General features: G+C 35.3%; 1 protein-coding gene across 1 annotated transcript; it reads right to left on the bottom strand.

Annotated features, from left to right (window-relative positions):
• Nucleotides 1-7,078: 7,078 nt before the first annotated feature.
• LOC114759364 (uncharacterized) lies at nucleotides 7,079-7,516 on the bottom strand. The gene has a single exon (XM_028948528.1). It carries the CDS (start codon nucleotides 7,514-7,516, stop codon nucleotides 7,079-7,081), a length of 438 nt encoding a protein of 145 aa, XP_028804361.1.
• Nucleotides 7,517-15,675: the final 8,159 nt, after the last annotated feature.

The raw sequence follows: 15,675 nt of genomic DNA, 5'->3' as shown, positions 1-15,675 counted from the left end.
AACCTATTTAACATTTAAACCGATTAAAATCTCAATAATATATTAAATAACTCAAATAAACTATTTAACTTAAATTTAATCAATAAAAACATACTATATGTCTTTGAATAACAAATTTTTCAACTAAAATCTTAATTCAAAATTCTCAAAACAATCATTGAACATATATAAACTGATTAAAATTCCTTAATAATGTATTTTTAAATTTCTACGATCATATATTATCAAAACTCTATATTTACTCTATACCCAAATGGTAAAATTTTCTCTAAACATTAGAATAAAACTAATAATATAAAGTTATAAATATATAGAAAATATTCACAAAGAAAATTTGACAAAAAAAGTAGTTTTGTATACATAAATGATCCCCAAAACTTGTCTTAGATCATGTATTGCAACTCCTCACTCACAGAAGTTAATTGCCCTTAATTTGTCGCTTTGGAGTTATTCTAAAAATTAACCGAATTAATGCAATTTAGTGCATAATCCGGGTCGTATTCACTTTGAAGAGCCGAAAATGAAATTAAATCCTAGTAAATAAATGCAAGTAACCTAAACTATAAAAAAGGATTTTTGATTTGATAATTGCTAAGTAAACACCTTGAATTAAATTGAAATTAAAATACTTTTTTTTTGTTTTTATATAAAAATGATTAAAATGAATGAAGATTAAAGAAATGAAAATGAGACACACAAGTAACAATGATAATAATCAATCCTCCAATTCAACAACGCAGACAATCCTCACTCCAAAAGATACGGGAGTTAAAATAATGAATTAATAATTATAATTAAACTTTCAATCCAATAATCGAGCCACCTCGAATTGCCACAAAATATTTTTCTAAAATCCAAACTTACTAACTGCAACCCAGAATAATAAAATGGGATTAAGGATGCTAAAAACCAATGCTTAATTAGAACTCTTAAATCAAAAACAACAGAATTAAAGTTAGCAAAAGACAATATATTAACTCCAAAATCAATACAAATGTCATAACCACAACATTAAAATTGAAAGTAAAGTTATAAACAGTCCAATATCAAATGCTAAACAATAATCTCCAAATATAATCAGATTAAATAATAAAAATTTTCTAATAATCAGAATAACTATCCTAAGACTTAGGAATTGATAAACAATTATTAGACAGGAAATTTAAGTAACTAAACTCCCCTTTGATAATCCGAGCTCCTGCTATTGTTGTTGAATTAGAGAATTATTAAGCTCTAGCCACAGTTTGCCATAAAAAATGCCATATTCATAACTTTGCTATAGGATTCCATGAAAGAGACGTGACGGAACAGTGCAATGAAGGATGACGCTGTCTAGCTCCCTGTTTTCTGCCTCTACTCGTCGCTGGTTCTGTCACGCCGAGAACGGAAGGAATAGAGAAGTTGACGACGATGGTCACGTCGCTGGTCGTTTGCCTCTGTTTGCTGTCGCACCTCACTCCTCTTTCTTTCTTTCTTCCCACTGTCACTCCTTGTTCGTGTCGCTGGTCCTTTGTTTTTTTCTTTCGCCGTTGCCCGCTCGTCCCCTTCCTGAATGAAGGTGATGAATGAATTGTAGGATATTAGGTTGGGGCGCAAAACGTTGCGTTTTGCTCCCCCTTTTATTATTATATATATTATTTATTTATTTTTATTTTTTTCCTTCTTTTTTTTATTTTTATTTTTAAATCTTCCAAAAACCTGTAATCAAAATTTAGGAATAAAGTAGCATTAATTGTCCTTAAAAATCAATTAATCATAATTAAACCAAAGTATGACAATTTTGCCCCTAAAAATTAATAATTCAAAATAAAATATAATAAATTAATTAACAATCAATTAAGACAAAAAAGGACCAATTAAGTTGACAAAACCAATATAAAAGATATCAAAATATATAAAAATAATTGAGTTTGTCAACTCCCCCGCACTTAGCCTTTTGCACTCCTGGGCAAAACATCAATAAAGAAGAATCTAATAGAGAGACTCAATGCAAGCAAACATAAAACTAACTAAGCATGAATGTGCAATTAACTCAAACAACCTTTATTCCTAATCAATCAACAATTGTGGAATACTTCAATGCAAAGAAATTAACACTTGAAACACAGCAGGATAAAGGAAGAGAAACATAATAGAGCTCACATAGGGTACAAGTGTTTCACTCATCTCTCAAATGGGAAAAATTTCACTCAATCCACCTAGATTAGCATCTATCATAAGCTTGTAGAGATTCTAATATCTCCACCACTAGCATACCTTAGATTCATGATCAAGGGGACTTGAAGGGTTGTAATGTCGAAAAACAAGGCCAAATGAATGCAATGGACTAACAAGTGAAATGCATGAGTAAGAAAGTATCAACTCAAAGTAAGCTAAAGTACAATCATGAAACAACACTAACGTGTAGATTTTATCTTTTGAGACAGAAATCCTTGCTCTTCAAACTACCATTAAATGCCTTATTTCAAATTTATTCTTTTGTTGCAACTTATTTTCTTTTCTTTTTTTTTCTATAACTTTCTTTCTTTGGCTTTTTCTAAACATTTTCTTCTCTTTATTGCCTTTTTCTATTTCTTCTTCTTTTTTGCTTTTTTTCTCCTTTGGCGTCCAAACCCAAGAAGGCAAAGATATAGACATTAATGATGTACTTTTCAAAATGAAAAACCAAACATAACTCATGCAAAACACTTGCTAAAAAGCAATGAATGGAATGAAAGTGAAGGCTCAAAAGGGTGAACAAATGTTAAATGAAGTGGTTTGTATTTGGGTAAAGGTTTAGAAATGAATACCCCTATCATCTTCATAAACCTAGGTATTAAAGCAGCTTTGAAAAAGAATCTAGACAAGTTCTAGAGATTAACCAAAACTAGGTGAAAATCACACAAGATGAGAAAGAATACATGGCTCAATAATCTTTCCATGAAGGTGATGAGAGCCTTCGCCTTGGGGTTTCCAATAAAAAATAAATCTAATCAATGCAATATAGTGCAAAACTCAGGTCGTTTCACTTTGAAGAGCCCTTATTTGAAATCCTAAGCAAACTAAGTATCAAAAATAAAGAATTGACTTGAAAAGGAATTGATTTTCTTTTTAACTAACTAATTGGAAAAATTTAAAAGGATGCAAAATGAGTAAATAATTTTTGGATTTTTAGTTTATAAAATGGATATGAATGAAATAAGTAAAGTGAATTAACAAGTGACAGCAAATGGAAAAGCAATCCTCTAGCACAATGATTAAGGCTATCATTACTTCAATTAATTTGGGAGTTAGTGAAGTTAACTTCCCTTAATTTGTTGCTTTGGGGTTACTCCAAAAATTAACCGAATTAATGCAATATAGTGCACAATCCGGGTCGTATTCACTTTGAGGAGCCGAAAATGAAATTAAATCCTAGTAAATAAATGCAAGTAACCTAAACTATAAAAAAGGATTTTTGATTTGATAATTGCTAAGTAAACACCTTGAATTAAATTGAAATTAAAATACTTTTTTTTTGTTTTTATATAAAAATGATTAAAATGAATGAAGATTAAAGAAATGAAAATGAGACACACAAGTAACAATGATAATAATCAATCCTCCAATTCAACAACGCAGGCAATCCTCACTCCAAAAGATACGGGAGTTAAAACAATGAATTTAGAATTATAATTAAGCTTTTAATCCAACAACCAAGCCACCTCGAATTGTCACAAAATATTCTCCTAAAATCCCAACTTACTAACTGCAACCAGAATAATAAAATGGGATTAAGGATGCTAAAAATCAATACTTAATTAGAACTCTTAAATCTAAAACAACAGAATTAAAGTTAGCAAGAGACAATATGATCCAAGATTCCAAGCCACCTTAGAAAATCACAATATATTAACTCCAAAATCAATACAAATGTCATGACCACAACATCATAATTGAAATCAAAGCTATAAACAACCCAATGTCAAATGCTAAACAATAATCCAGTCACAATAATATCTAAATATAATCAGATTAAGCAATACAATTATCCCAACAATCAGAAAAACTATCCTAAGACCTAGGAATTGTTAAACAATTATTGAGTAAGAAATTAAAGCAACTAAAACTCCCCTTTGATGATCCAAGCTCCTGCCATTATTGCTGAATTGGAAGATTATGAAATCTAGCCTCGGTTTGCCATCAAAAATACCATAATTAGAGCTCTGTTACGGTTTTCCATGGAAGCTCGACGGTGACAGAACTGATTTCGCTGTCTCACTCCTTCTGGTTCCCTCGGCAACGGCGAGCTCTCTGGCACCTCTCCTCACGCTGGTTCTGTTGACACCGAGAAGGAGAAGAAGATGATGGATGGTGCCGCCCTCTCCCCTGGTGCCGTCGTCCAGCTCCTGCTCACCTCTGGTTCTGTGGTCGCGTTGAGAAGAAGAAGGGATGAAGACGATGGTGATGAAGGGAGGTTCCCCCTCTACCGTCACTTAGCGTCTCCGTCAGCTCGCTGGAGATGATGATGAAGAGTGTGTTGCTCGCTGCCCCAGCTCGTTCAGCGTCGCATGTGCTGCCTCCAAGCTCGCTCGGCGTGTTCGCGCTTCCCCTGTTTTTCTCCAGCCGCACAGCTCGTTCCCCCTTCAGCTCCTGTGTGTTTCCGCGGATGAAGAAGATGAATAATTGAATATTAGGTTGGGGGAGCAAAACAATGTTTTGCTCCCCTTTTTTTTAATTATTTTTTTATTATTTTTTCTTTTTTTCTTTTTTTTTTTTTAAATTTTCATTTTTATTTTTAAATCTTCCAAAAACCTGTAAACAAATTCAAGGATAAGGTAGCAGTAATTGTCCTCAAAAATCAATTAGTCACAATTAAACCAAAATATGACAATTTTGCCCCTAAAAAATAATAATTCAAAATAAAACATATTAAATCAATTAATAATCAATTAAGGCTAAAAAGACTAATTAAGTTGACAAAACCCATATAAAAGATATCAAAATATATAAAAATAATTGAGTTTGTCAGTTAGCTAAATTCAAAAGACTTTAAGGGCTACCCCTTAGACTTGGTTTAATTAGAATAATCAACACCAAGCCACCTGGCATATTAATTATTCACAATTAAACTGTTTCAGCACAATTAGCCAAAAAGAAAATCAAAGAAAAGCAATTAATATTTTTAGTCCAATAACCAAGCCACCTTGAATTACCACTGAATGTTCACAATAATTTCAAAACATAGTCTGACCTAGTACAATGTAAAGAAATTAAAGTTAATCATAGCATAATGTTAAATGCTAACAAAAGATTCTAACAACTACAACCAATCTCAATATAAATATAAACCATCACAGCCCATTTAAACATTATAAAATTCATTTTAGGACCTAGAAATCACAATTATAATAAAAGAAGTAAAGATTGGAAGAGTTGAAACTCCCCTTTAAAGCTCTAAGTTCAAGCCATAACCATTGCTCTAGAGAATTGGAAGGATTTAGCTACTCCTAACCATCATGTTTTCTGGTCTCTGGTGCTGTTACGCCGTCGCTGATCTGTCTCTGTTGGCCGCCACTCCTCTGGTTCTATTGCGCAACGTAGAGAGGAAGAAGATGATGAATAGTGCCGCACACGTAGCCGCCAAGCTCCCCTCGCGTCCTGGTTGTTCGTTCTTCCTCTTTTCTTTTTCTTCCCGCCAGCTCTCCTTCTTTTCTCCAGCTTGTGTGTGCGCCTCTGTTCTGCCACCAGGAAGAAGTCGTGGAGAAGAAAGAAGAAGAGATGTTGTCGATGGAAGATGAAGACTCAGAGGAGAGGAAGTGTGATCGCCGTGAAGCTCTGGTCCTTCGTTCTCTCTTCCTCGCCGCTAGTCCTCTCTCACCGTCAGCTTGCTGGTTGGTGTCCTGTCCCTAAATGATGATCATTTGAATAATAGGTTATTAGGGGGGGTAGGGGCAAAACGCAACGTTTTGCCCCCTTCTTTTTAATTATCTTTTTATTATATTTTTTCTTTTTTTATTTTATTTTATTTTATTTTTCATTTTTATTTTTAAATCTTTCAAAAACCTGCAAACAAAATTCAAGAATAAGATAGCATTCATTATCCTCAAAAAATCATTTACTCACAATTAAACCAAAATATGACAATTTTGCCCCTATAAAATAATAATTCAAAATAAAATATATTAAATCAATTAATAATCAATTAAGGCCAAAAAGACTAATTAAAAACCCATATAAAAGATATCAAAATATATAAAAATAATTGAGTTTGTCAGAAGGCTTTCTCCAAGATGTTTCCTCCTTGAGGATTAAACTATGAAACAAGGTTAATAACATTGCACTAAAGGAATTCTACTATGCTAACCAACTAAGAACAGAAATCACTCAAATCAAATACAATTAAACTCAGCCGTGCAACATTCACAAGTATTGTGCAAAAGGATTTTATAATAGATGCCTAAGGATTACAAAAGTCAAAAGTTAGCAACAGAGAAAACAGCAACTCACCCATACAGCAGTGTAGAACACTGAGACGAATGAAAGCAAGAGGACATAGAAACTAGCAACAAAATTTCCAAGCAAGAATCACTCTCAAATCATGCGATGCAATTCAAAAATCAACCAATAAGGCAAAGAAGAGAGAAATTATAGAAGAAATACTTAGGAAGCAGGAGCAAATCCAAAGGTAAAATTTTTTTTTCTTCCAAAAACAGCTCAACAACTCAACAACAATCCCTCCCCCACACTTGATCAATACATTATCCTCAATGTAAGAAAAACAATATTATCTTAACCTAAACTCTCAGGTGAAGTGAAAGTTGTGAAGTCTGATTTGAAATCGAAGCACAACACATCACTATCACGAAAAAGAGAAAAGGGAGAGATAGGATAAGATAATGTGAAAAGAAAATGGACAAGTATAAATCAAGTGATCAAAAGAGATGGCAAAATCAAGAGGAAACAAAACAAACAACTACTAAACAGAAATAAACAGCTACAACTACAACTACTAGAGAAGTTCCCTCCCCCACACTTACTCATAACTATCTCAGCAACATATATCACTAGCAATACAACAGAAAGTAAAAGAGTAGGGTGAAAGGGAACAACTGTGTGATCAGGGAGGTCTTTGATCCTCATGGCAGTGCTTCAGCAGATGGCCGTTGACTTGTGAGGTTATACCGGTCTCCTCATCTACGAGCTCTACCGTGCCAAAGGGATATACTTTAGTAACTCTAAACGGACCTTCCCACTTGGTGACAAACTTCCCAGGCATCAGCTTCAACCGGGCTTTAAACTTCAGAACCTTGTCACCTTCATGAAACTGCTTTCTCAGAATTTGTCTATCATGAATCATTTTCAGCTTGCCTTTGTAGATTCTGGCATTGTCATAGGATTCAAGTCTCATTTCTTCAAGTTCTTGGAGTTGCATCTTCCGATTAACTAGTGAAGATTCGAGATCTGCATCACATGCCTTGATTGCCCAATAAGATTTGTGCTCGATCTCCATAGGTAGATGGCAAGCCTTGCCATAGAGCAACCGGAAGGGGGACATGCTTATAGGGGTCTTTTAGGCAGTCCTGTAAGCCCAAAGAGCTTTCTCAAGCCTTTCACTCCAGTCCTTACGGGATGGTTTCATGATCTTCTCAAGTATTCGCTTCACTTCCCGGTTAGAGACTTTAGCTAACCCATTTGTCTGAGGGTAATAAGGAGTGGCCAGCTTGTGATTGACTCCATGTTTAGCCAATAGAGACTTGATGGTCCTGTTGCAGAAGTGTGTTCCTTGGTCACTAATGATTGCTCTTAGAATGCCATACCTGCAAAAGATATGAGAACGTAAAAACTTGGCAACAGTAGAAGCATCATCTTTCCTAGTTGGTACTGCCTCAACCCATCGAGACACATAGTAATATGTATGAAAACCCAAAAGATGAAAGGAAGGGACCCATAAAGTCCATGCCCACACATCAAAGATTTCACAAAAAATGCATAAGTCTTAGAGGCATCTCATGCTTCCTACCCAAACTCCCAAACCTCTGACACTTATCGCAAGACTTGCAGAAAGAATAAGCATCCTTAAATAGAGAAGGCCAATAAAAACCACACTCTAAAACTCTCCTAGCAGTCCTATTAACACTAAAATGCCTCCCACAAGATAAAGAATGGGCAAAGGTAAGGATAGAGTGGATCTCATTATTTAGAACACAGCATCTGATGATCTGGTCACTGTATTGCTTCTACAAGATTGGAACATCCCAGATATAGTATCTTGCCTCCCTCTTCAGCTTATCAATATGAAATTTAGACATAGAAGGAGGTATAAGGTCAGTGACAAGATAATTAACTATATTAGAATACCAAGGCTCATGAACAGCTAAGGCAAAAAGTGCAGAATCAGGAAATGAGTCAATAACAAGATCAGAAGAGTCAACTCCTTGTGTGCCTTTAGGTAACCGACTAAGGTGGTCAGCTACATGATTCTCCGCTCTGACTCTATCTCTAATCTCGATATCAAACTCCTGTAGCAGCAAAGCCCATCTCAGCAGTCTAGGTTTAGGCTGAGGCTTCTTAAATAGGTACCGAACTGCTGTATGATTTGTAAAAACAACCACTCGAGAGTTTATTAGATATTGTCTAAACTTATCCAAAGCAAAAATAATAGCAAACAGTTCCTTCTCTATGGTGGTGTAATTCACTTGAGCGGAATCAAGTATCTTGGAGGCATATGCGATGACTCTAGACTGTTTCTCCTTCCTCTATCCAAGCATGGCACCTACTGCAAAGTTAGAAGCATCACAAGATAGCTCAAAATGTAAATTCCAGTTAGGTGCAGTGAGAATAGGAGGTGAAACAAGCATAGATTTCAAAGTGTCAAAAGCATGCCTACACTTGTCATCAAATTTAAATTCAACATCTTTTTTCAACAAGGTAGAAAGAGGCAAAGCAACTTTACTAAAATCCTTAATAAAGCAACGATAAAAACCTGCATGCCCTAAGAAAGACCTCAAGTCCTTTAAACAAGTAGGATAGGGAAGGGATGAAATAATTTCAATTTTGGCCCTATCAACCTCAATCCCTTTTTGAGAGATGAGGTGACCTAAGACTATCCCTTTATCAACCATAAAATGACACTTTTCAAAGTTTAAAACCAATTTTTTATCAATACACCTCTCAAGAGCCTGCTCTAGGCTATTCAAGCACTCATCAAAACTCACACCGTAAACAGTAAAGTCATCCATAAAAACCTCCATGTTCTGCTCTAGAAGATCACTAAATATCGCCATCATGTACCTTTAAAAAGTGCCTGGAGCGTTACACAACCCAAATGGTATCCTTCGATAAGCAAATGTACTAAAAGGGCATGTGAAGGTAGTTTTGTCCTGATCTTCAGGAGCAATGGGCACTTGAAAATAGCCAGAAAAAACACCCAAAAAACAATAGTGAGACTTTTATGAAATTCTCTCCAACATCTGATCTATAAAAGGTAATGGAAAGTGGTCCTTTCTTGCGGCATCATTCAACTTCCTATAATCTATACACACTCTCCAAGCATTTTGAACCCTAGTTGGAATCAATTCATCATTTTCATTTCTCACTACTGTGATACCGCTCTTCTTTGGTACTACTTGTACTGGACTTACCCACTCGCTGTCTGATATGGGATAGATGATCCCAGCACTTAACAACTTTGAGACTTCCTTCTTAACCACATCCAGAATGAGAGGATTCAATCTCCTCTGTGGTTGCCTAACTGGTTTGGACCCTTCCTTTAAAAAGATCTTGTGTGTGCAAACTGATGGATTAATCCCTAGGATGTCCCCTAAAGACCATCCTATAGCCCCTTTATGACTCTTCAATATAGAAATCAATCTTTCTTCTTCAGAACTACTCAAAGAACTGGAAATAATAACAGACACTTTAGAATCAGCAGCAAGAAAGACATATTTCAAATTAGGGGGAGGGGTTTTAGTTCTAAATGAGGAGGTTACACAATAGAAGGAACTAATTCTTTTATGTCAAGTGCATTCAATGCAAGTGGCTTGTCCATGTGGCTTAGGGAAGGAGATATAAACTCATCATGATGTGTGTGTCCTCCACTTTCCAACTCAGTGCCATTCTTGGATGACCTACAAAAAAGAGGATCGGTATCAATTTTATCAATAGAAATATTAAGTAAATCATAAGGAAGAGTGGGATTGGAAGTGACTAAGTCAGTAGCAATCTTGCTGCTAGCCTCTTCTAATGTTCTAGCACCACTCAAAGGAGAAGCCACTGGTGTAGCTTGTGTAACAGCTCCTTTATCATCAGTACCTACAGAATTAATAAAGTCACCTTTCTCAAGGCTATCATCAAGTGTAACATTCAAGGCAGAATCACAGTTAAGACAAGATGATGCATCAAAATCATGAGAGATGGAAAGGAGGTGATCAACTTCTAAACAGTTAACACACACCACGTCACCATAATATGAGCAAAAAGAAGAAGAATGAGGGGTAGATAAACAAGTAAATGCATCATCGTGCTCAACAATCTCGTCATACCAGTTATGTTCATGCATCTCAGATTCATGCAAATCATCAGCATCATTAACAGCACAATCAATCAAATTAACACCCAAGTAAGAGCAATCTGCATAACCTTGACTCATAGCATCAGAAATATTGAAGGTAATCTGTTGGTCCCCAAAGCCCATGGTAATGACCTCATCTTTCATATTAATTATGGTTTGGGTTGTTCTAAGATAAGGTCTTCCTAGAATCAAAGTGCTATCGGCTTTAATCTTATAAGTCATATTTAACACATAAAAGTCAGCTGGGAACACAAGACCTTTCACTTGCACAAGAACATCCTCAAGAAAGCCCTTAGAGTGTCTCACAGTCCTATCAGCTAGACCTAGCATAACACTAGTGTCTTTCAAGGCATGGATACCTAAACTCTCATAGACAGAGGTAGGCATAACATTTATGGCTGCACCTAAGTCTAGTAAGGCATGTGAAATGTTTGTTTTGCCTATGGTACAGGGAATAGTGTAGGAACCTGGCTCTTTACACTTAATACGTAGCTGTGGCTTGAAGATAGCACTAATACTAGACCCCAATTGGATTCTCTCACTATGTCTATACTTCCTCTTGTTTGTACATAGATCTCTCAAAAACTTAGCACACTTAGGCATCTTCTTAATCAAATCAAGTAATGGCACATTAACCTCAAGTTTGCTAAACATTTCAGAAAGCTCATCATTATCTTTTTTTCCAACAACTTTCTTACTCATGAGATATGAATGAGGAAAAGGCAAATCAGAAATGTTTACCTCATCACATTTGGGAGGTGATCCTTTCTCTATTGGCTCTTTGGATTGAATGGAGGTCTCTTGAGTAGCCTTGAGAATATCTTGAGTGGTTTTAGAAGGAGGAGACTCAACTTCTACTCTTCGTCAACCAGTTCTTCATCCTCTTTATCTTCTTTGAATTGCATTGTCTTAGCACCAATTTCCTTACCGCTTCTCAATGTAATTGCATTCAAAGATTTAGGATTTATCACCGTGTTGGAAGGCATTGAACCAGTAGCCTTAGCTTGTTATTCACTCATACCATTTGACAACTTAGTGACATAAGAAGTCAAATTAGAGATTCTAGTTTCCCATTGCTCTATCCTATTCTCTAGGGTTACAAATCTAACTCTAGATTTAGCTTCAGACTTAGATATGTGCTCAGTCATTGCCTTAATGCCCTTGAGTATTCGAGAGAACCGCTCATCATCCTTAAACTACGGTTGCTGTGGGGTAGACATGGCTCTAGAAGATTCTCTTTGTAACCCTCCATAGTAAGATTGCCCTTGAGGAACCATATTGCCTTGAAACCCTTCTTGAACCTGCCTATTGTCACCTCCTCCCCATCGAAAATTTGGATGAGCTTTCCATCTTCATTATATGTATTTGAGTATGGGTTCCATTGCTTAGATTGATTGGCCCTTCCTTGATACATGGCAGAAACTTCCTCATATCTATGAGGGCAAGCAGCAGAGATGTACATAACAGAGTTACAATGCGTACAACTAGGTGCAGTCATCTCCATAGAATTAGGATTCCGAGTGTCAACAGGGAGAGTGTGAGATGCAAGCTTATTCAACTGTATAGTCAAAGCAACAATTTGAGAAGTGAATATGTCCAATTGAGGAATGTGGACTGAAGAAGGATTAGTATGCATTGCATTGACATTTTTAGACTCCCTGATGTTATACTGTTGATGGTTCAAGGCCATTTTCTTGATAAGTTCCCATGCCTCCTCAACAGTTAAATCAATGAGAGAACCTCTAGAAGCAGCATCCAACATCCCCTTGTCTTGGGTCTTAAGTCTTTCATAAAAGTATTGGACTAACTGCTCATCTGGAATATGATGGTGTGGACATCCAGAAAGCAAGTCTTGAAAACGGTTCCAGTAGTCATAAAGTGACTCATCATAGTCTTGCTTTGCAGAGTATATCTCTTTTCTCAATGTGGAAGTCCAGGAAGCAGGGAAGTACTTCTCTAAGAATGCTTTTATGAGGTTGTTCCAGTTATGGTAGGCATCTGTCATATGCCTAGGCAAGCTCATGTATCATTCTTGCGCTTTACTCTCTAGAGACAAGTGGAATACCTTCCAAAGAACCTCATCCAGATTAGCCCCAACCGGCTTCATGCTAGAACATACCATAGAGAGAGAGATTTCATATGACTGTACGGGTCCTCACCTGTCAAACCATAGAATTTAGGCAAATAATTAAGTAGTGGACCTTTAATCTCAAAATTGACATTAACATTAGGGCATGTAACATTAAAAGGATCATAATTTGCATCAGAAGTAGTGGCTTCCCTAATGGTTCTTCTTCTAAGGTTACCTCCATTATTCTCTCCTACTCTATCATGTTCCCCGTTATGTCCATTGCCCCCTCTATCATTACCACCATTGTTGTTACCGTTAGGATTGTTAACAGTTTCCATTATGTCACCTAAGTCAACCACCAAATCTAGACCAGTTAAATTGTCTAGTTCAACCTCAGTAGTCCTTTCTACTCTTTGGTCTTGTCTAACTTCCCTTAAAGAACTTTGAAGTTCAGGATTGGAAGGAACTAGGGTTTTAGACTTACTCCTTCTTGGTATAAACAATCAACCAACCGGAAGCAATTAAGTAAAAAAAAAACAGATGAATGCAGTGCAATGCAAGTTTATGTGTATGAGAATGAAAATGCAAGAGGTAAAATGAAAATGAAAATGAAAAATGCAAATGAATGAAAAATCAAGATATTTAGTTATGTTTTTGAAAAATTTTCTATGCAAAGAAAAGAAATGCTATGAAAAATCAAAAGAAACAAATGCAAACTACTAAAGAAAATGCAAAAACTAACAAAAATGAAAACTAATAAGGCTCAACAAATAAACCCCAATCAAAGTTACTTGACACTTAATTACTAGGGAACCAATTTCTTGGCTCCCCAGCAACAGTGCCACTTGAAGTTAATTGCCCTTAATTTGTCGCTTTGGGGTTACTCCAAAAATTAACCGAATTAATGCAATATAGTGCACAATCCGGGTCGTATTCACTTTAAGGAGCTGAAAATAAAATTAAATCCTAGTAAATACATGCAAGTAACCTAAACTATAAAAAGATTTTTGATTGGATAATTTCTAATTAAACACCATGAATTAAATTGAAATTAAAATACTTTTTTTTGTTTTTATATACAAATGATCAAAATGAATGAAGATTAAAAAAATGAAAATGAAACAAGCAAATAACAATGATAATAATCAATCCTTCAATTCAACAACATAGGCAATCCTCACTCCAAAAGATATGAGAGTTAAAATAATGAATTAAGAATTATAATTAAGTTTTTAATCCAACAACTGAGTCACCTCGAATTGTTACAAAAATATTTTCCTAAAATCCCAACTTACTAACTGCAACCAGAATAATAAAATGGGATTAAGAATGCTAAAAACCAATACTTAATCAGAACTCTTAATTCCAAAACAACAGAATTAAAGTTAGCAAAAGACAATATGATCCAAGATTCCAAACCACTTTAGAAAATCACAATATATTAACTCCAAAATCAATACAAATGTCATAACCACAACATTATAATTGAAATTAAAGTTATAAACAGTCCAATGTCAAATGCTAAACAATAATCCAGTCGCAATAATCTCCAAATATAATCAGATTAAACAATAAAAATTTTTTAATAATCAAAATAACTGTCCTAAGACCTAGGAATTGTTAAACAATTATTAGACAGGAAATTAAAGTAACTAAACTCTCCTTTAATGATCCGAGCTCCTGCTATTGTTGTTGAATTAGAGAATTATTAAGCTCTAGTCACGGTTTGCCATCAAAAATGCCATATTCAGAACTTTGCTACAGGATTCCATGAAAGAGACGTGACGAAACAGTGCAATGAAGGATGACGCTGCCCAGCTCCCTGTTTTCTGCCTCTGCTCGTCGATAGTTCTGTCACGCTGAGAATGGAAGGAATAGAGAAGTCAACGATGATGGTCACGTCGCTGGTCACTCGCCTCTGTTTGCTGTCGCGCCTCACTCCTCTTTCTTTCTTTCTTCTTCCCGCTGTCACTCCCTGTTTGCGTCGCTGGTTCTTTGTTTTTTTCTTTTGTCGCCGCCCGCTCGTCCCCTCCTGAATGAAGGTGATGATGAATGAATTATATAGGATATTATGTTAGAGACAAAACGTTGCGTTTTGCTCTCTCTTTATTATTATATTATTTATTTATTTTTATTTTTTTCTTCTTTTTCTTTTTTTTTTAAATTGTCTTTAAAAATCAATTAATCATAATTAAACCAAATATGACAATTTTACTCCTAAAATTAATAATTCAAAATAAAATATAATAAATCAATTAACAATCAATTAAGACAAAAAAAGATCAATTAAGTTAACAAAACTCATATAAAAGACATCAAAATATATAAAAATAATTGAGTTTGTCACTCTCTCCTCCTCTTTTCTCCCCTCTCTTCCTCTTCCCTCTCCCCTCTCCCTCTTTTATTCTATTTTCCTTTACCATCTAACTAACCCATTCCTCTTTTTCTTTATTCTTCAATTAATTACCTCTCCATTTTTTCAACTTTCTTTACTACTCCCATTTTTTTCACCGCCATCCGTCCTTTCCTCTTTTTCCCTCTACAATTAATACTTTTCCCCTTTTTCAACTTTCAATTACACCACCCCCACCTTTCCACCGTCGGTAAAGGGGTGGATTTTTTAAAATTAATAATAATAATAAAAAAATATTATTATATATATATTACATTTTTCTTTTTAAAAAAAAGTATGTTACATCATGTGACTGCCACCTGCCACATCCCTCACCCCTACCACCATGTCATGTCGTCACCACCTGCCAACTTAAAAAGGTACTGTTGATAGCCTGCCTTTCAAGACTTTCAGCAGTGATTTTGAAAGTCACTGATAAAAGTCTGATTGAATTTTAGGAGCAACTTTTTTTTGCAGTTGCTAAAAGTGCTTTTTTTTGGGTAGTGTATTGTACTAGAGACAAATGTCATGTGTTATTTCTGTTCATATATGTTGGGCAGCTTCTACATGTGTGTACTTAAATTGTCCATTCCAAAATTGGTTGATCAATAATGGAGCTTAGTGCATAAACAATGGTTTAATCAAAGACTGTTACTTACATGTTGGCAATGTACCGTGAGA

The sequence above is a fragment of the Neltuma alba genome, unplaced genomic scaffold (assembly GCF_004799145.2).
Source record: "Neltuma alba isolate B1F8T4 unplaced genomic scaffold, ASM479914v2 tig00010835_pilon, whole genome shotgun sequence".
NCBI classification, from domain to species: domain Eukaryota; kingdom Viridiplantae; phylum Streptophyta; class Magnoliopsida; order Fabales; family Fabaceae; genus Neltuma; species Neltuma alba.
This window is presented reverse-complemented; position numbering and strand designations above follow the sequence as displayed.